Consider the following 21,587-nt stretch of genomic DNA (forward strand, 5'->3'; position numbering starts at 1 on the left):
CTTAATGCCTCTCGAGGTCAAATATTTTGGAGACTCAACCCTTTCTGGTTGACATTATTGAAGGATGGGAATAAATCAGAATCTCAATGGAAAGGGTACTTTGCTGCTAATGTGGATACAGCAGCTCCGCCTCTTGTCTGGGACTCATTTAAGGCTTTTTCAAGAGGTTCCCCAATTAGAAGTATTAACTGTCTAGGCTGAAAGCTGATCGATTAGAAAAGGAGGTTTTGCGGTTGGAGGAGGTGTATCTCTCTTTTCATATGGCTTCTGATAGGCTGGCTTGGTTGGCGGTGCAGCGAGAATGGTCGGACTACTTGTTAGAGAAATCAAGACGTAAGTTGTTATTTGCTAAGCATACTCAGTACTTTGAAGCAGATAAGTGTGGCAGGTTTCTGGCATATCTGGCTAGTTCGGAGAGGGCGGCGACTGTTGTGGCGGGAATTACGGATACCCTGGGTGTTGTACATTCTGTGACTGAAGAGATTAGTGATGTTTTTTATGTGTATTTTAAAGATGCTTATGCGTCTAGGGCTGAATACTCTGATTCTGATTTAGACATGTATTTGGCGGCTGTTTCCTTACTCGAACTAAGTGCAGATAGTAGGGAGAGTCTGGATTTGTCAATCACTGATGAGAAGATTGCAGCTGCGATATCCTCATTCCCTAATGGTAGGGCCCCGGGCATAGACGGGATTCCTATAGATCTTTATAAGAAGCATATGGGGTTTTTTGTGCCTCATTTGCAAGAAATGTTTAAAAGCTTTAAAGATCTGGGGTCGGTTTCTCTGTCTATGTCTGAAGCTCTTATAGTCCTTATCCCTAAAACGGGAAAGGATCCCTTGTTCCCGGAATCATACAGACCTATATCGCTGTTGACAACGGATATTAAGATATTGGCAAAAATTTTGTCATCACGCTTGAGTCGGGTGATTGGTGAGATTGTGCACTCTGACCAAACTGGTTTTATGCCGGGAAAATCTACGGCTATAAATTTGCGTAGGCTCTTTTGTCATCTGCAGTTGCCCCACCCTGCGGAGGAGGAGGCGGTGGTGGTATCATTAGATGCTGCTAGGGCCTTTGACTCTGTGGAGTGGAGATACCTGTGGGCGGTGCTATTGAAATTTGGGTTTTCTGCCGGTTTTTGTTCAATGGGTACGATTACTGTATTCTTGTCCTACAGCTAGAGTCTGTAAATGGCTTTGTGTCCCATCAGTTTGGTATGGCTAGAGGTACAAGACAGGGTTGCCCTCTGTCTCCCACCCTATTTGCCTTGGCCATAGAGCCACTGGCATGTGTTGTTAGGATGCAGGCAGACATTACTGGGTTGAGGACGGGCTGCAGGACGGACAAGATTGCCCTTTACGCAGATGATATGCTGCTTTTTCTGTCATATACTAATAAATCATTACCAGTGTTACTCCGAGTGGTCTCGGTGTTCGGTAGGTACTCAGGGCTTTTGATCAACTGGGATAAATTTAGTGTGACTCCAATTAAGGGTATTTGCCCTATAGGTCAGGTCCTGCAGACTCCTCTTAAATGGACTCCGGTATTTAAATATCTTGGTATCCGGATTTTTAATGATATGGGTCAATATATCGAGCGTAATGTCCAACCTCAGATTGACTATCTTAAGACCCGGATCGGGGTATGGAAACAGCTACCATTAACGGTCACAGGTAAAATTAATCTGGTCAAAATGATAATTTAACCAAAGTTTCTGTATGTTTTGCAGCAGTCGCCAATATATATCCCTCATAGTATATTTCGTTATATTGAGCGTCTCATGGGTTCTTTGATGTGGGCAGGCAAGAGAGCAAGAGTTAAGCTTACTACTTTATATCGTTCTCGAGGGTCAGGGGGTTTGGCTTTGCCGAATCTGTGGCTTTATTATTTTGCTTCTCAGCTGACACATATTGAGATATGGTTCCGGTCGCGAATTAGTGTGGATTTGCATGATTTTCTAGTCTCTGGGACAGGTTCTAAACATACACGGGTGCAGTTTCTTTTGGCTGGTAGAAAGGTTGGGGGTGATCCCCCTTTATTGATACAGGCCAGGAAGATTTGGCGATTTTCATCCCGGATTAGGGGTGGACTGGACTTGGACCCATGCACTTCACTTTGGGATAATTTGGACTTTGGAGAACTGGTTAGGATGGAGGGAGCTGGAGCTTGGCGAATTTACAATATAATACATATTGGACTATTGTATGAGAATGGGATACTATATTCATTTGAGCAACTACAGGGATTACATGAGTTACCTAGGGGTTACTTTTATAGGTATTTGCAGTTAAGACATGCTCTTGCCTCGCAGTTTCGGGGAGCTGCCCCGAGTTTCAATGCAGATTCTTTGAGGGTGCAACTGTCAAGGTTGGGCCAGAGGCGGCAAATTTAATTTTTGTATTCATTATTGGTGGAAGGATCTGGTGTGGGGGGCTTGCCGGAGCTGCGATGCAGGTGGGAGGGTGATCTTGGGCAAATTAGTGACAAGGCATGGGATATGGTGTTGTGTAGCCCGAAAGAGGTCACTGCATCGGTCAAATTTTGTCAGGTTCAGTTTTTTTTCTGCTGCACAGAGCGTATCTTACTCCTCTTCGGCTTTCTAGATTTAATAGGGGTCAGGTGGTTTTGTGTCCTAAGTGAGAAAGGAAACTTTTGGCATATGCTCTAGGAGTGTCCATTGGTTTCATGCTTTTGGGGAGAGGTGGAGGATTGTATTAAACGATTGTAGGTGGGAGTATCTGACTTTACGCTAAGACTATGTATATTTGGTTTAGGCTTGAACAAAAACACCCGTAGACTTATTAGACTGCTCATTAATACGATACTTATGTTGGCAACAGTGGTCATAGCTAGGAAATGGATGGCACCGGAAGGCTCGACTTTGAGTAGCTGGATTGACCTCGTTAACGATACAGTCGGCCATGAGAGGTTCATGTACACCAGCAGGAACCTAGTGGATAAATATGAAAGAATATGGTACAGGTGGATAATATCCCCATATGTTACAGAAGGATTGAGGGAGGTGGAGCTCTCCTAATGAAATGCTCGTGGGCAGACATCCAGCCACCTACTTTATTATTAAGGTCAACGATTGTATTTTGTATTATTACTACTGTGTTATTATCTCATTGTATCTCGAAATTTTGGATGATGTGCATACCCTGGTTTTGAAAATCTGAATATTAATGCATTTTGATTCTACTGTGTATGAATATTTGACACTGCCTGTATCACTGTGTGGGTTGTAGTTGTTTTAGCATAATGTTTTGTGCTTTTTTTGCTGTTAAAAGTGTAAAAAAAAAAAAAAAAGTAAACAATGCAATAAATTTTACCTGGTTTAAAAAAAAAAAAAAAAAGGTACCTTCATTTTGGAGGAATTGCTTTGCCTAGATGGTTTCACAAAAACATATTTTCTGTTCTGAACTGCTTGTAAAAGGTGCTTCCAGCATTTACTACCAGAAGGAAAACAGCTAAAGCAAACAAGTGCTCCTTAGAAGTCTCTTTTACCAAGCGCAAAAGTGTAAGACAGCAGCACAAATATTGTTTTGTACTGTTTTTATTTTTATTATTGTTTGTACCATTTATTTGTAACTGTTTATTGTGCAAATAGAAAGTTTAAAAACAAAAGACAATAAAACTGTTATTAGCAGATTTATAGTAATATAATTTGTATATAGCATTCCTTTAGTGGGAAATGTGAATGAAGTGGTTAGGGGTTTTGCACCAGCTAAATCTGGTAAAGATGCTAAGTTTATGGTTTTTCATTTTACTTTACCAAAAAGAAAAATCCATTTGTTTTTGTTTAAATTCCCCAAAATAAACCTTTTAATTCTGTAAAGGAAAATTAAATAATATAATAATCATACAGTCATTTTGACAGGATGATGTGTGTATGCACCTGACCAATTATGCAATCAACAAACAGAATGCAAACTTTATCAGAGATGACATAACGGGAAGTAAAAGGTAGGTAATGCGGAAAACAAAAATGGTTGAACAATGACATGAAAAATACAGACAAGCATAACAAGTTCTTACTATACGTAACAATTATAGATTATTTTTTTATTATGGAAGCATTAGGTCCTATACATGCAAAACAAACTATAATTAAAAGTCACATACCCAAATTATTGGTAGGGTATTTGGTTAATTTAACTAAGCAGTAAAACACATAACCATAGTCAACTGTACGGTAAGAACACAATCTTTGTCTTTAAATAGAAAACTGTCAACGTTAAGGAGCTGGCTGCAAAACAACCATTATGACACAAGCAAACTGTGGGAGGACATTGAAGATGCTGTTATAAAGACTCTGCTTTCCGCCCACCCTATCCTGAAACACAACTATCGCACCTGCTTCCCAAACCATATTGCTGGCAGTGCTTGTTTTGAGATTCTAGGATTTGACATCATTCTGGATAAAAAGTTAAAGCCTTGGATACTAGAGGTAAAAGTGAATATCTCTTGTCCAGGGCTGCCGAAAAGCTACACTTTTCTGCAGGTCCTTTACCTGGGCCCTGGTTCAGTTGCTTCTTGCCCCGTGCCTGAGAGTGTGTGACTGCATGGACCCTGCCATTGGGGGTCCATGGCAGCTTTGGCAAAAGCAGATGTTGTGCACAAAGATTCAGAGGGGTATGATAGTGCAGACCACCGATGAGGTACAAAGGGAAGGAGGCCCTGGCCCTGGTAGCCCTATATCGTTGCCCCTGCTCTTGTCAATACAAAAAAGTGTAATGAAATTATTCTAATGAGTTTATAGTTTTTATTTTTTAGTTATTTTATGGACAGATTCTAAGATATGAAATATTTTGATATGCGCAGTGAACCAGAATGAGAAGCCTAATGTCCTGTCTAAGCTGCTAGATAAATAACAAGGTGATCCTAACTTGTATGAAGTAACAAATTGAAAATGGAGGATTTATCAAGCGCTAAAGACAGTGAGTAGAACATATACTATATGTAACCAATCTCTTAAAGTAAACAAACTTTACTTGATATTCCTCTCATTGAACAAGCAAATAAATATGATTCAAGAAAAAAAAGGGTACATATACATGTGAACAAAAATCAACATAAATCAACATTGATACGATGCACCAAAAAACAGGGCACAGATGAAAGGTCTCTCAATTGATACAAATAGTCTAATAGGTATTGTCCTGAATTATTGAAAAAATCCAAACATGGGGTAACTCTCCTATTCCACCAAAATGAATCTGGACTGGTGCTTTCCGGAATAAAAGGCAGAACAGTTCCAAACATAGATTAAAAAAAGGGTTTTACGGTCGTAGGCGAATTTACGCCCAGGGTACTTGCGGTATGGTGGAGGCAGAATGTGGGATCTCTGCGTGATGTGGTCTTGTAAGAAAGGTAACCGATCCTAAGTGGCCGCCGTCGGCTAAGGAACTTGCTGTTTGATCGATAACCCAGATTAATTTTGGTGGAATAGGAGAGTTACCTCATGTTTGGATTTCAATAATTCAGGATAATACCTATGAGACTATATGTATCAATTGGGAGACCTTTCATCTGTGCCCCATTTTTTGGTGCTTCGTATCAATGTTGATTTTTGTTCACATGTATATGTACCCTTTTTTTGTAATAATATTTATTTGCTTGTTCAATGAGAGGAATATCAAGTAAAGTTTGTTTATTTTAAGAGATTGGTTACATATAGTATATGTCCTACTCACTGTCCTTAGCGCTTGATAAACCCTCCCTTTTCAATTAGATTGTAATATATAACGCTATGGTCCTAAATGGTTTATGAGCTAATTGGTATATAGAGATATGCCTTTCTTAATTAATTCTATGCATGTATGTATTATTTTTATTATGTATTTAGTAAGTTTGGGCATACGTGGTCAATTGCATGTTTCACTGAATCTATAAGTGGAGAGAAGTTCCACACAACCTCTGCAGGGTACAAATTTAACGTGCTATATTTCTGCACATTTTAAAGCACAATTACTATTTATTTGTGTAATACCTCCCACTGGACACCAGATAAACTCTTAGAACATGATATAAGAGAAGAAAGCCGCCTTTCCCATAGCGAGAAAATGATTACCGGCAGGCAGCGAGCAGAGATAGCCGGACAAGCCAAAGGTCAGGGTGGGCAGCAAGCAAGGAGATCCAGAAACAAACCAAGGGTCTAAGGCAGATAGATATTATCCAGGAAGAAGAAAAAGTCAGGCGACAGGTATTCAGCTTGCAAGATAAATTAACACGATGGCTCATAACAATTTGCCGAATTTAACAGTACTTAGTACTTTGGCAGTTTCCAAAAGTTTCTTGTAGCTAACTCTTCCTTGTAGAACTCTTCTTAGATCTTCTTTGATGCCTTTTATGTTTTAGGGAGGGGGGGGGGGGGTATTGAGAGCAGTTGCAATAACCTGAGAGGTATTTATTCAACTCTAGAATTATCTCAATGTGACTTAATTTTAGGCCTTACGAGTCAATCAAGCGCTGAGGCCTTAAAGCAAAGTATTATTGAATCACCTGGAAGGTTGACTGAACATTTGCACATACCACATTCAGTTTATATTTTCTCTAATCTGTTATATTAGTATAACTTGTGCATTAAAATGTGCAGTCATTTATCATGTTTAAGGTTGTACCCTTCAGAAATTGTGTTACTATCTTCCAGGGGCTGGCTGGCAGACTTTAGCCCGGGGGGCAAGCACACTGCACTGGCCCATAAGTAGTGGCCCATCCTTAAAGGGTGGTTTTTGGTACAATATATATTTATCTATATAAAAAGAGGCTATTTTAGTGTTGCTTAATCCATATATATATTTTTATGCCCAGGCTCAGAGATGGATTAAGGCACTGGGGGCTCTGGGCACAATAGACTGGGTAACCCCATATGAAGTAGCACAGTTATCATTTTAGACAAATACACAGGCAATACTGTGTGCACTACTGTTAGGTGCACACAGTTCTGCCTTCACGAGCAGTACACGGTGAAGCGGGACATACCTCCCAACTGTCCTAAGCAAAACAGTCACCCAAATTCGGGACTGTCTCACCAGATTCAGTACAGTTGGAAGATTGTTCTGCTCTCTCCTACCTGTTGTTGTCACTGTCACCACTTGTGACTGCTGGTTACTTTAGCTCATTTGCTGGTTGTCTGGATCCTGGAATATTGGAGGCCCTGTTTGGAAAAAAGATGGGTACATAAAATTTAGAAAACTCCAACCAGTCCCAGTTAAATCAATAGCACCCACGTTTTATAATTAGGCCTCCCTCCAGCAAAATATTAAAATAATAGTATTCACATATGATAAATAAATCTATTTCCCTCCAACTTGCCCCGACATTAAATATCATAAACATTTCATAAATAAACATATTTCCCTCCCTCCAAACAGCCCCAGCAATAAATTAAATATCATTTACGTTTAATAAATATAACAATTTCCCACAACAATCTCAGGCATTAAATAATTCATAATCACCTTTAATAAAATAGACCTCATTTTCCCCAAACAGCCCCACAATCAATTAATAGCTCCCAAACCACCCCAGCATTGAAGTAAAGGTCCAATCACTCCATCTTAACTCCCATAGGCCCCACTATTAAATTAAATAGCCCCATCATCACCCCACAAATAAAACACCACAATAATTAGCCCCCTACCTGCACTTCACGGTTAAATTAAGACCCCCGCCCTCACACACACTACACTCATTTAGTGCCCCCCCCCCCACACACACATACACACACATATACTGGCCCCCTGTGCCCACTCATGTTATTCATTACCCCCGTTCATTATCTCTTTCACCCCTCACAATCCCCCACCCATCCTCTCATCTTACACAATAGAAGCAGTGGGTAGAGGAGCAGCAGTCTGTCCCTGCACCTGATCACACGATAATGCAGCTCCCAGTCACTGATAGGCTGGGATCACTGTACGGAATATAAATGTAAACTATTTCTATTGTACAGGTGAATCATTCCCCGAGTTTTACCACAGACTCACGTTTGGATCGAGAAGTGAAGGATGCTCTGCTTTGTGATACACTTAACTTGATCAACCTCCGAGCTTGTGACAAAAGGAAGGTTCTTGAGGAAGACAAACGCAGAGTTAAGGAGCGATTATTACAGCGCAATCCGCACAAGGAAGCCAGGTGACAATGACACCTTCCCCTTTTATTCCTGGGATCGTCTGCACCATAAAATATTTTTTATTACCTATTTCTTACTGCACATTACCTGAGTTGAATAGCTGTAGTATATTTTGTAAAGCTCATCAGTGATTATACAGGTAATAAGACTTCAGTTGCAAACAGACCCTATTTTTTTCGTGTTTCCAGAATGTACAAATTATTACTTCATAATAACCACTAAACACGTGTCTTTTAATCAAATTATACTCAATAATAAGCAATAGACACGTGTTTTCTAATCAAATTATTATTTTATAATAAGCAATACAGATGCATCTTCTAATCAAGGGTTCTTTGTCAGCCATTCTTGGAATAGAATATAGTTCGGTTCAGAATTACCTGGGAGAGGGGAGCTTATAGCATACATGCCAACTTTCAAATCCGCCTCTACTATAAAATGCCGAAATGCACGGCATTGAATAGCAGGGGCAGGGCTTAAGGATGCAATTAAGCCCCACCCCCACCATTCAATGCTGCGAATTTCAGCAAATCCGGGAGAACTCCCCAAAATAACAGGACAGTGGGCAAGTATGGCTTATAGGGAAGCAGAACACCTAGTAAAAAGATGAATGCAAAACACTGAGGCAACAATGTTAAGAATCAAGGGTAAAATATTTATTTTCAGGTATCAAAAGTCACCAGGCAAAAGATACAGTAACTTCAAAATGTCGGGCAAGACTTTCTATACATGAAAATAACAAAGGCCAACTGATAACCCAGAAAAGATTTCCTGGGGGCTCTCAGTCTATCAAATTCCCTAAGAACTTGTGACATCATGGATATTGGTTTTGCCTAAAAATGTTCAACAGGTTCACTTTAACCTGCTCTGGTTTATTTGCAATGCATATCCTGTCCACAGCTGCAGTGCATGCAATTGATTTAAAACATTTTACATATAGTTGATGACCTTTTCATTGACATTTACCCACTGTCATGTCTGTGTGTTCAATTCAGTAAACCAGTGTGTCTGCTGTTATATTTACACTGCTTTGTTACAGGCGTGAGCAATTAGAAAGTACCCAGGCCGCTTGGCTAGAGCAAGTACAAAAATATGAAGACAGCCACCTGGGAGGTTATCAACGTATTTATCCACATGCCAAAGGAGACAAATATGAGCAGTTCTTCAAACACAGCGGGTCTTTGTTCCAAGAAACTGCTGCTTCAAGGGCCAGAGAAGAGTGCGCTAGGTAATGTTTCACACACTGTAATGCTGTCATTAAGGATGCTGACTTTGGGGCTCATGCTGAGTTGGGCATACTCTTGTTTGCTAATTTTTACTGGGCGTGTTCACAAAAAAAAGAGTACTGCTATGTCCGCATGCAGATTTGATATTTTTTGCCTCCTTGTGCTTGTAGAGGCAAAACAGACGAGGAACATGGGTTGTAAATACAGACCAAGTGAAGTACGGGCGCAGAGACGCATGTATGCCCGTCAGTACCCGTATGTATTCTGGGTGCCTGAGGGCTAGTACATGTACATGCTGATGATGACGGTCACCAGCACTAGCTAGCCGCTACTGATTGGCTAATTGTGGATTCACCTCTGAAGCTTTCTTTATTGCTAGTGCCTATAATATATGACTTTGTGGCCATATTTTAAAATTAATTTTTTGCTACTTTCATTTGTAAACAAGAAGGGAGATTATACCTGCTGTATTATAATAAAACCATTGCTATCAAATTGACCCTAGTCTGTGTGTGTGTGTGTGTATGTGCGTGTGTGTGTGTTAGGGAATTTAGACTGTAAGCTCCAATGGAGCAGGGACTGATGTGAACAAGTTCTCTGTACAGCGCTGCGGAATTAGTGGCGCTATATAAATAAAATGATGATGATGCTGAACATAATAGCTAATGCGTTTTTCACTATCAAAACAAAATGTTAAAATAATAATCTAGTGCTTATGACCTGGTTGTGTGGACGTGGGTGTGGGTGTAAGTACACCTGGCGTAAACCTGGTGCATATATGACTGGTGCAGAGCTGGAGGCATCATGAGATGCGTAGGACTCAGCTGCTGTGTCATACCGCCACTTCTACTGCTTTCATTGTAAAACTATCAAATTCCATTCTCTTACATTTTCCAGACCACCACTTCTAAATTTCCACTTTGACCACTGCCTGCACTAAAAGAATATATAAGTCACTGAACACTTTCCTTAACAGGCAGCAGCTAGAAGAACTTCGCCTTAAGCAGGAACAGAAGGAAATGACAGCTGGTAAGAAGAAGAGAGAGAGTAAGGACATCTTGCAGGGAGAGTCAGTAGGAGAAAAGCCACTAAGATACCATGTGACAAGGAGGCCATCAACTTCTACTCTGTCCAGCGGCTGTAGAACTGCAGACAGAAAGGTGCAGTGAACGTCCAATATACAATGATTATTTTTTGCTTTACTTGTAGTACTGGTTTCACATTGTAGTTAATGTTCTTTATTTACAAAGCCCAATTATATTTTTATTTGAGGAATGTCCTTTCCAGCTCTATTGTACAGTGCAGTAGCCAGTATCTGGTGTTCCCAAAAGCTTATTATCAGGCATTCTTTCATCACACCTTATAACCCATATACACATCACTTGTTTACAAGCATTCTGTTAAGACTTCTCTGTGGGGCTAAACCCGCACCCCTTTATGTGTCCCATGCTGTTTGCTGTTAGCCGCCATGGTTTGTGGTGTCTGCTGTTACACTGTGTGTTGTATGCTCTTGTGCTGTGTGTCTGTCATGCTCCAAAAACACCAATTTTCAATTTTCCCTTAAAGTGAGCAAAATCATTCTGGGCTCTATATTGATAAAGGGACTACTATCTGAATCAACATTATCATATGCATTAATTATTATTATTATTACCATTTATTTATATAGCGCCACTAATTCTGCAGCGCTGTACAGAGATTTCACTCACATCAGTCCCTGCTCCATTGGGGCTTACAGTCTAAATTCCCTAATATACACACACACAGACAGACAGACTAGGGTCAATTTGTAAGGAGCCAATTAACCTACCAGTGTGTTTTTGGAGTTTTTGACAGTACATCTGTATTATCTGGGACCCAACAAAGGAGACAGCTCACTGGATGGCATGTGTCCTTAAGCACCCCCAGTATTTCTGCAGCTGCAGCCACTAACCATATCTATGCTTGGCATTTGTCCGTCATATGGGAGGTGGGGGTAACGTAAGTGTCCACATTCAATATAAAAAGTTGGCTCCTATTGGCCCCAGTGATCTCTAAATTTGGTCACTTAAACATATACCACAGTTATCCAATCAGGTGCTCATTTATTTATCTCTTTATGCTTCTTTGGACTATGAGCTGTCTACAGATATAAAGTGCAATGAGTTTTATGCTGCCATACTGAAGTAACACTAGGGGTTCCCAAGGCTGCTAGCACCAGCTTACTGCTATTGGAAGGTGGAGGGGAGGAATCATGCCTAGCTGGAGATTTCCATCTGTAGACAACTTCTAAGTAAACATAGTAACCATACACACACACAATGTAATCTCTACATGACATACAATTTGGTTTTACACAAGTTATGACAGGTTTAATGTCCCATTTACTATGAAGCTGTTAAAACAAGACTAGTAGCTAAGACCATAGCTACCTACTTTACAAGCTCTGCATGGAGCCTATTATTTGTTTCTTTCATTTCTAGCAAGCAGGTTTGTAACCACCATAACTTTCTTTGTCTAGGCAGCGGAAATGATAATAGACTCCATGAAGCCAATAGATATTGATGACCGAGAGGAAATGGAGCGAGTACAAGGTCTTCAGCAAAGAGAAAAGCTCATCCGAGGGCTGGGTATAGTGGATTACGTCAGCAGACTACTCAGCACTCTGGAGCCCAGAACTCCTGACCTTAAGGCGTCTGACTACAGTCTCCAAGACTCTCAAACAAGAAATCAAGTATGAAATAAATGCCTATAATGTAAGAATGCTTTGGGCTCCTGCTAGAATTATTCATACATTTGCATCCACTAGAATCTTGTAGGAGCCTATCTACAGCTCACAATGTCAACTCACAGGGAGCTATTTCTATTTTATTACATCTAGATGAAATGGATTTTGCTGGGTCAGAATTCTCCAAATCTAAGTCAGCAGAATCCAGTCACCATATCTTTTATAAACTCAAATACAGACATATAAGGACAGATGTATGTGAGTTACTGTTCTGCACATCATAATCTCTTGTATTTTTGTTAAAATAGCTGCAGTGTTTAATTGGGATAGGTGTGATATATATGTTTGACAATTACATGATCGACATATATATTGTGGACACTATAATAAGTTTGGAAAGTCGACAATAATGACATCAACAGTATTGTTAGTTCAACAAGTGAAATGTAGACAGTATTGTTAGGTCGACAAGTGAAATGTGGACAGTATTATTAGGGCGACAATTCAGATGTAGACAGTGGGCTGATTCATTAAGGTACTTAAATTAAGAAGTTTATTATTTCAGTCTCCTGGACAAAACCATGTTATAATGCAAGGGCTGAAAATTAGTTTTCTGTTTTGCACATAAGTTAAATACTGTCTGTTTTTTCATGTAGCACACAAATATCAACTTTAAATGTCAGTGTACAAATAAGCTATGAAGTATTTGTGTGCTACATGAAAAAACAGACAGTATTTAAATTATGTGCAAAACAGAAAAACTAATTTTCACCCCTTGTATTGTGACATGGTTTTGTCCAGGAGACTGAAATAAGAAACTTCTTAATTTAAGTACCTTAATGAATCAGGCCCAGTGTTATTAGGTTAACAGTAATATCCCTAACTCTAACCCTATTCTTAACACCCTAACCCCTTCCTTATCCCTAAACTTAAGCCTATAATACTGTCTACATTTGAATTGTCGACTCAATAATACTGTCTACGTTTCAATTGTCGACTTAATAATACTGTCTAGTTTTGAATTGTTAAGCTAATATTACTGTCTATATTCGAATTGTCGAACTAACAATACTGTTGACCATGTGAATTGTTCACCTACTAATACTGTCCACATTTGAATTGTTGACCTAATGTTGTCGACTTTCTGAATACCTGTTACAATTCATATACCTATATTAATCCCGATTAGCACAGGCAGACCAGAGGCGCGGAGTCTAACGGATTCCCCGGTGTTCACCAAGAACCGCTGCAAGGCGGGATGGGCTTAGCTGTCAGGAATCCGCAGGTCGCGGCCCTCATGATTGTCTCAGAATGTAACACTCGATCTGAATACTTGAGAAAGTCACTAGAGAACAGCAGATCCGGAAGGATGCAGTACACAGAGATCAGGTAGAGAGTAGTCAGACATGCCGGGAACTGGTACACACAGATCAGGTATTGGGTAGTCAGACACGCCAGGAACTGGTACACTGGAATCAGGCCAAGAGTAGTCAGACATGCTGGGTACTGGTACACAGAGATTAGGTAGCGAGGTACACAAGGAAGTTCCACAGACTTTTTCAGAAAGGCGTTTACTGGTACACGGTACAGACAACGAAGTACACAAGGATGTTCAACAGACTTGGTCAGACAGGCGATACTGGTACACAATGATGCAAGGGTATAGGTAGTAGCTAGGTAGCGGCGAGGAGAACTGGAAGTCAGAAGCACAGCAAACAAATTGCACTGACGCCGAGCAAGTGTCAGTGCAGGTTTAAACAGGAAGCAGTTAAAAATCCCGCCCCGGATCGCATCGAGAGCCGATCACAACACTACAGACAGACGCTGGAAAGAGTGACAGGTAAGTATCCAATCAGTGCGATAGGGGCCTGGCTGCAGAGAAGTGTCGATAGAGGCACAGAGAGATCATATGGAGGCATAAACACTGAGTTTCGTTAACAATACCGGCCAAATGAATGTCTAGCCGTCAACTGCATATCAATCACGATGTATAGCAGTGGTGGATTCAGATGACCTAGAACCATGAACTGTACTTTTGCCAAGGGCCCCACCCAACATGCAAGTCTTAACTACAGTCTAAAGTACATTTAACATATATCAGCCACGATAACAATACAAGCCTTCAAATCAATATGATTATCATTGTTTATTTATAAGGTGTCGCAGATTCTGCAGTGCCTGACTGTTGCCATACAGATACAGGAATACAACAAAATAGCATACCTGTGATACAAAACCCAACTATGAGTAATGCTCAAGCAACCACAGTTAACACAAAAAGAAGTACAAATTCCTTGTGTATGATTAAATGATCAGCATAGTGGTCACACAAAGAATTTAGTGTAGGACATCACAGTCGCTCGTTGCTTGGGCTGAACCATAGGATCGCCCTATGTAAGGGGTGGCCAGAACTTTGGACTCTGTAATCTTCTCTATAGACAGAACATCTTACGTGATCTACTAAACGTCAGAAACATGGTCTGATTACGTATAATGTTTTCGTAACAGTGTTGGTATACCTTTCGCATAGTAAAAGGAACACTAAGTCTAAATTTTTGGAATAAAATAAATAAATAAATATATATATATATATATATTAGAGATGAGCGGGATCCGAGCACTGTTCGGGTATTTCCGGCGCCCAAAAAAATGAAAGTGAGGCTCTGACGTGCAAGTCTCGCGTCGGATCTCGCGAGACTCGGATTGCATAAATTCCCAGCTCGTGGCCGCCATCTTCAGTCGCGCTCAGATCAGGGAAGAGGGAGGGTGTATTGAAGGGGGTGTTGCGCAATTGTAAGTACAAACAGACTAGGAAATAGACTATATAGTAACTTCTTAGCTATAGGTAAATAAAATAATAATCTGTTGAATACATTGTTAAAAAGCTGGTTTCCATCAGTTAATTTATAAATGGAAAAACTACGTCAATCTCTATAAACACCTTGAGGACAAAGGTGTGACAAACTTTTCAAACATAAATGCTCAAGACACAGCTCATAACATAAATAAACACACTGGACAGACATTAAAACAGTACAAGTGATGGTTTCTCCATTGGATGCCAGTTCAGGCCAGGTATATGCCCATCTTGCCCAATTCTTGCATACAGTAGGGTACAGAAGAAAAAATGTGTGCGTATCCTAATGGCCATACATTTCAGGTGTTAAAATCTGCATATCTCCTTATCCAATATAGAATATTAAAGATCAATTTAGTAAGGTTCCACAGAAATTGACAAAAATAAGCTGACATTTTTTATTGGTGATTTAAAACTAGTGGGAAAATTGATCTTTAGTAGATATCATTTTAAATCTGAAGCATAGTGGACAAAACGTAAATGAAAAAAGTCCAAGCCGATGCTAGTAAATTCCATACAGAATGTATTAAATGTATTTTTAAATGGTACCTTTAAAGAGTCTATGCATACCCTGGGCCATCTTTTCCATTGGGCACGATGGGCAGCTGCCCGGGGGCCCCATAGGCACGGCTCTTAATGAGAATAAATAATCCTCCAAAAGAAAAAAACCTGCAAAAATACCCTTCAAGGGTCACTGAGCAGGTACATCTATCTATCTCTATCTATCTATATCTATATCTGTATCTGTATACATCTATATCTATATCTAGGGGCCCCGGTGCACTGCTTTGCCCGGGGGCCCATAATGTTGTTAAGATGGCCCTGTGCATACCGGTATGTGACACTTATTCTTGCAGTCTTTAGCAGTGTGAAATTATGAGGACAGGCATCTCATCTATATTCCATGCACACAGTGGTGTCCACATTGGAACGAACTGTTTCTGGTCTGTTTCCTCAATAGCGATGCCTCATAGGGTCCAAAAAAATGGGGGGCTTCAACAATGTACTTTAGCAACCTCTGACTTATGTGCTGCCAGCATTAGTTCAATTATGGTTAGGGAGATGCTTTACAAGATGTCTGTAATGAAGGTTTGTTGTGTTGAATTACAGTCATGGCCAAAAGTTTTGAGAATGACACAAATGTTATTTAAGTCTGCTGCCTTAGTTTTTATGATGGCAATTTGCATATACTCCAGAATGTCATGAACAGCGATCAGATAAATTGCAATTAATTTCAATGTCCCTCTTTGCCATGACAATGAATTTTATCCCAAAAACAACATTTCCATTGCATTTCAGCGCTGTCACAAAAGGACCAGCTGACATCAGGTCAGTGATTCTCTCGTTAACACAGGTGAGAGTGTTGACGAGGACAAGGCTGGAGATCACTGTCTCATGCTGATTGAGTTAGAATAACAGACTGGAAGCTTTAAAAGGAAAGTGGTGCTTGAAATCATTGTTCTTCCTCTGTTAACCATGGTTATCTGCAAGGAAACACGTGCAGTCATGATTGCTTTGCACAAAAAAGGGCTTCAAAGACAAGATGCTAGTAAGATTTATCGGATCATCAAGAACTTCAAGGAGAGAGGTTTAATAGTTGTGAAGAAGGCTTCAGGGCGCCCAAGAACATCCAGCAAGCACCAGGACCATCTCCTAAATTTGATTCAGCTGTGGGATCGGGCACCACCAATGCAGCGCTTACTCAGGAATGGCACCAGGCAGTTGTGAGTGCATCTGCACGCACAGTGAGGCAAAGACTTTTGGAGGATGGCCTGGTGTCAAGAAGGCCAGCAAAGAAGCCACTTCTCTCCAGGAAAAACATCAGGGACAGAATGATATTCTGCAAAAGGTACAGGGATTGGACTGCTCAGCACTGGGGTAAGGCTATTTTCTCTGATTAATCCCCTTTCAGATTGTTTAGGGCATCTGGAAAATGCTTGTCCGGAGAAGGAAGGGTGAGAGCTACCATCAGTCCTGTGTCATGCCAAAAGTAAAGCATCCGGAGACCATTCATGTGTGGGGTTGCTTCTCAGCCATGAGAGTTAGCTCACTCACAATTTTAACTAAGAACACAGCCATAATTAAACAATGGTACCAAAACATCCTCCAAGTGCAACTTCTCCCAACCATCCAAGAACAGTTTGGTGACGAAACAATGCTTTTCCAAGCATGGTGGAGCACCTTGCCATAAGGCAAAAGTGATAACTAAGTGGCTCGGGGATCAAAACATCGAAATTTTGGGTCCATTCCCAGGGAACTCCCCCAGACCTAAATCCCATTGAGAACTTGTGGTCAATCCTCAAGAGGCAGGTGGACAAACAAAAACCCACAAATTCTGACAAACTCCAAGCATGGATTAGGCAAGAATGGGCGGCCATCAGTCAGTATGTGGCCCAGAAGTTGATTGACAGCATGCCAGGGTGAATTGCAGAGGTCTTCAAAAAAAGGATGAACACTGCAAATATTTACTCTTTGGATGAACGTAATGTAATTGTCATTAAAAGCCTTTGACTTATGAAATGCCTGTAATTTTACTTCAATATACCTTAGCAACATCTGACAAAAAGGTCTAAAAACACTGAAGTAGCAAACTTAATGAAAACCAATACTTGTGTCATTCTCAAAACTTTTGGCCATGACTATACATTTCCTTGACACATGTTTGTCAGCTAATTGGCTCTTCATTAGTATTGTACAGTATTGTTTGATAGCTACAAGTGATATCAAAATAAGTAAAATAATTAATGTGAGACACGAAAATACAATAGCAGAATACAGAGTGAATAGTGATGTAATGACAAGAGCAACAGAGGAAAAGGATCCTTGGAGTTATAGTCTCAGGTGATATGAAGGTAAGCAAGCAATGCAGTCAAGTAGAGGGATAAGGAAGCATGCTCAGAAGAGCAGAAAGTGGGTCTCCGTGGCATGCATGGAAGAGCACAGCTGAGACCTATGGAATGGACCCCCGGGTCCCCCACAAGCTTTGCTATGGGGCCTGGTAATTGAGTATCATGATCCTGAAACGGTCATTCATAAAATCAAATAAAATGTTATGGCCTTCAAAACATCCCTGGTAGGACTACTGAGCTTAATATGTACAGCTTAGAGGAGAGAAGGGAAAGCCGTCATATGAGTAAGAACTTTTTTTACAGAAAGAGGGAAAGATCAATGGAATAATATCTCAGTAGTTGTAGGTGGGGAGTTATACGGTAAAATAATTCAAGAATGGGGCAATCATATGGCTATTGTTAAGGCAGATTGAAAGTATTAAGAAAAATCTCCCAAAACAACAACAAAAATAACAAAACCAGGCAGACTAGTCAAATTCTATGTTCAGTTGTTATATTTACTGTATGTTGCACATTGAAAACAGTGCTTACATGATGTGGATGGATATTGTTCTGAATGTTCACATTTGTCAGTGATTAGGGGCTAGATTTACTAAACTGCGGGTTTGAAAAAGTGGAGATGTTGCCTATAGCAACCAATCAGATTATAGCTATAATTTTGTAGAATGCAATAAATAAATAAAAACTAGAATCTGATTGGTTGCTATAGGCAACATCTCCACTTTTTCAAACCCGCAGTTTAGTAAATATACCCCCAGGAGTTTTGTATTGCACACTACAAGGGTATTTTAACAATATTTATGTTCTTTGTTTGTTCTACATTTATTTCATCACAATAATATAAAGCTTGATGAGGCATTTTCATTTATGTTGATGACATTTAAGACTTGTGTAATTTGCTCGGTCTTCACTCGGCATTACCCCAATACTTGGTATTGTTTTTAATATGGCTCATGCTGTATTCTTTCAGGCTCGGTTTAGTCAAGCACTGCAAATGTGCCAGGATACAGAAGGAAACATTTCCTTTATTCCACTGTCCTGTTTGGGAGGTACAGCAATGGAGACCTTAACTCATGCAAGTACTGCTGCTAATCATATTCACTTTGGGCACCTGACAGGCTTTCCTAGCTTCCCGGCTGAAGGAGGAGCCGCACATGCCACACAACACACATCCAGGAGATATGTACACCAAAAAAATGTAACTTGGAATGGGGTCAAATCTATACGAGCATTGGCAACTGTCAATGAACCAAGTTCCTATAGCGTTCAAGAGAAAACTGAAACCCACGTAAAGCTATCCAGTGCCAAAACCAAGATGGAGCAGAGTAAGTACTTAACAATTGTTCACAACTGAGAAACAAGCATCTGACACATGTTAAAAATTGCAAATATGGAGAGAGCTTAGTGCTAAGTGTTTTTGGTTTTACTTTGAAAATTAGGTTAAAATAAAACGTATTGTGAAATAGGCTATTTTGCTTTTAAAGGAACCCTATTTCTGCAAATAATTTATGTCGGTAACACATTTCCTCTCTGTTGCCTCTCCTTATCTGCACGATGTTTGAAAAAGAAACATAACACACAGAAATAAACTGGACAAAGCATGAGAACAGTGGCGGAATTACAGGGGATGTGGCTGCTATAGGGCCCAGAGGTGATGGGGGCCCATCCCCTAAGTGCCTGCCTCCCAGGCCCCCACTCTGTGGTGAGGCATATGAAACATAGAACATCACTACTTACCATATATAATTCATTATATCAATACTCAGCAAATATGAGGTTATATTTTACAGGTGATTCTACATAATTTCATGTCAGTTTTGTATTATATGCTTACTTTACATCAGTACCCATACACACCTGTTATTATCAATAATATGCAGTTTCATGGGTATCCTATTTCACAGGGAACCAATGTGGTTCATTCAGTTGTTATACAAACAAATGACAAAAAATTGTAAACCTGTTATGTCTGTCGATACTGACATGAACTTCCAGAACAGATAACAGATGATCCAATAAACAGGCAGAGATCAGGGGCAACCAGCAAACAGCAGGGCCCAGAACAAGCCGAGGTCACAACAGGTATCAGTCAGATTACAGGCAGAGTATCCGCAGGGATATGTAGCAGGTCTGCAAGTGTGTGAACAGAAGCTATAACTGGCAGGGAGGCTAAGCCCTCCCTGCATTATATACCCACACTGACCAATGAGGGACCAGAGCTCCAACTAGTCTAATTACTTCCTCGGGAGGCTACTAATGTCTATAGAATGCGCATGCATCCGGCTGTCAGTTTGCGAGACACGCCACTGATTAGGGAAGCTCCCCGGCCGTTACCCTGGTGACTGAGAAGGGGGAAATAATGTCCCGATCTTCATAGCGACGTCCAGGACGCGACCAGACTGAAAACAATGAAAACCCTATTCAGTTATATTTGTAGTCTCATGAATCTCGAGGTCTATTTTCATGTCGGAAAATACTTTTGGGCTTAACCTGATCAAAGACAAAATCTATGGCCTGGACTTGATGAACTGTAGTTTTGTATTATGTATGGAGTTATTTTATGAGCTGATAGTACATTGGTAAGTCTAGTCATGTTATCATTGTTCTACTTACAAAAATGTAAAGTACAAAATATGATATTTTGAGCAAATACAATAATTCATGAAAGAAAATAATCTTTGTCCAAGATAGGTTTAAAGAAATAACCCAAACGTTTTTCCTTTCAGAAAGTCCATCTAGTAAGAAGCCAATCAGCTTTAGTAGAGCTTTTTCTGGATCCCTAAATTACCTTCCTCCTAATGGAAAACGCTGGAGTGCACCTACTGTTGGTTGCCTTCTGCCTGCTGTTGGGGGGACCTCACCTGCGGATCGACCATTAGCCATTTCATCCTGTTCAGCTACTATTGCACAGCGTACAGATCATTCAAGGCAAAACCCTATGGGTAACTTCAACTTGAACATAAACTGGTAATAGAGCTTTAATATCAATAGTCTGTGTATCGTAAACAAACATGCATTTTCCAAGCATGGCCAGTGCCATATTTTCATATTCTACGTCTCACAAGAAGTAATTGTACCGCTGTCAGTCTACAGTCACTGCACCTTATACAGACTCACACTAGATTGAGTGCATTGAAAGGTAATTTAACCTAAAATTGAAGTTGATATTAATACAGTTTATAAAGGCATAAACATAAAGGGCCTGATTCATTAAGGAACTTAAATTAAGAAGTTTCTTATTTAAGTCTCCTGCACAAAACCATGTTACAATGCAAGGGGTGAAAATTAGTTTTCTGTTTTGCACATAAGTTACATACTGACTGTTTTTTCATGTAGCACACAGATACTTGATAGCTTATTTGTACACTGAAATGTAAAGTTGATATTTGTGTGCTACATGAAAAAACAGTCAGTATGTAACTTATGTGCAAAACAGAAAACTAATTTTCACCCCTTGCATTGTAACATGGTTTTGTCCAGGAGACTTAAATAAGAAACTTTTTAATTTAAGTTCTTTAATGAATCAGGCCCAAAATATCGGATATTTTATATCACGTTGATAGCTTGAGTAAGCGAACATCCTCTTTTCAAAACAATGGGCAGTGGTTGGATTTATCTGCGATAGATCTAGGTAGGACTTATATTGTCACATTGTATTTATTTTAAAATATTAGGATCTATGTTGAAGCGTTGCTATTATTGATTAAGCCACTGTAGGCATACTACACTACTACCAATGTTTGATTAATATTAGGTGCTAATAGAGTACCCTCTCTTCTGATTCAGTCAATATTTTGATGTTATGTCT

At 40.0% G+C, this 21,587-nt stretch overlaps 1 protein-coding gene across 5 annotated transcripts in view; it reads left to right on the plus strand.

Moving 5' to 3' along the window:
* Positions 1-21,587, plus strand: part of TTLL13 (tubulin tyrosine ligase like 13) — a 30,749-nt gene that overhangs the window by 8,563 nt on the left and 599 nt on the right. For 3 of the 5 annotated variants that reach the window (XM_075207811.1, XM_075207814.1, XM_075207812.1), the window contains 9 exons: positions 3,440-3,523; positions 3,884-3,969; positions 4,228-4,453; positions 7,961-8,142; positions 9,180-9,368; positions 10,343-10,526; positions 11,867-12,079; positions 18,750-19,104; positions 20,506-20,746. In XM_075207811.1, coding sequence (XP_075063912.1) covers positions 3,440-3,523; positions 3,884-3,969; positions 4,228-4,453; positions 7,961-8,142; positions 9,180-9,368; positions 10,343-10,526; positions 11,867-12,079; positions 18,750-19,104; positions 20,506-20,746 — 1,760 coding nt within the window. The remainder of the gene's footprint in view (positions 1-3,439; positions 3,524-3,883; positions 3,970-4,227; positions 4,454-7,960; positions 8,143-9,179; positions 9,369-10,342; positions 10,527-11,866; positions 12,080-18,749; positions 19,105-20,505; positions 20,747-21,587) is intronic. The other 2 variants (XM_075207813.1, XM_075207815.1) reach the window with 1 other exon arrangement.

Source organism: Mixophyes fleayi, chromosome 4 (assembly GCF_038048845.1).
Source record: "Mixophyes fleayi isolate aMixFle1 chromosome 4, aMixFle1.hap1, whole genome shotgun sequence".
In the NCBI taxonomy this organism is placed as follows: Eukaryota; Metazoa; Chordata; class Amphibia; order Anura; family Limnodynastidae; genus Mixophyes; species Mixophyes fleayi.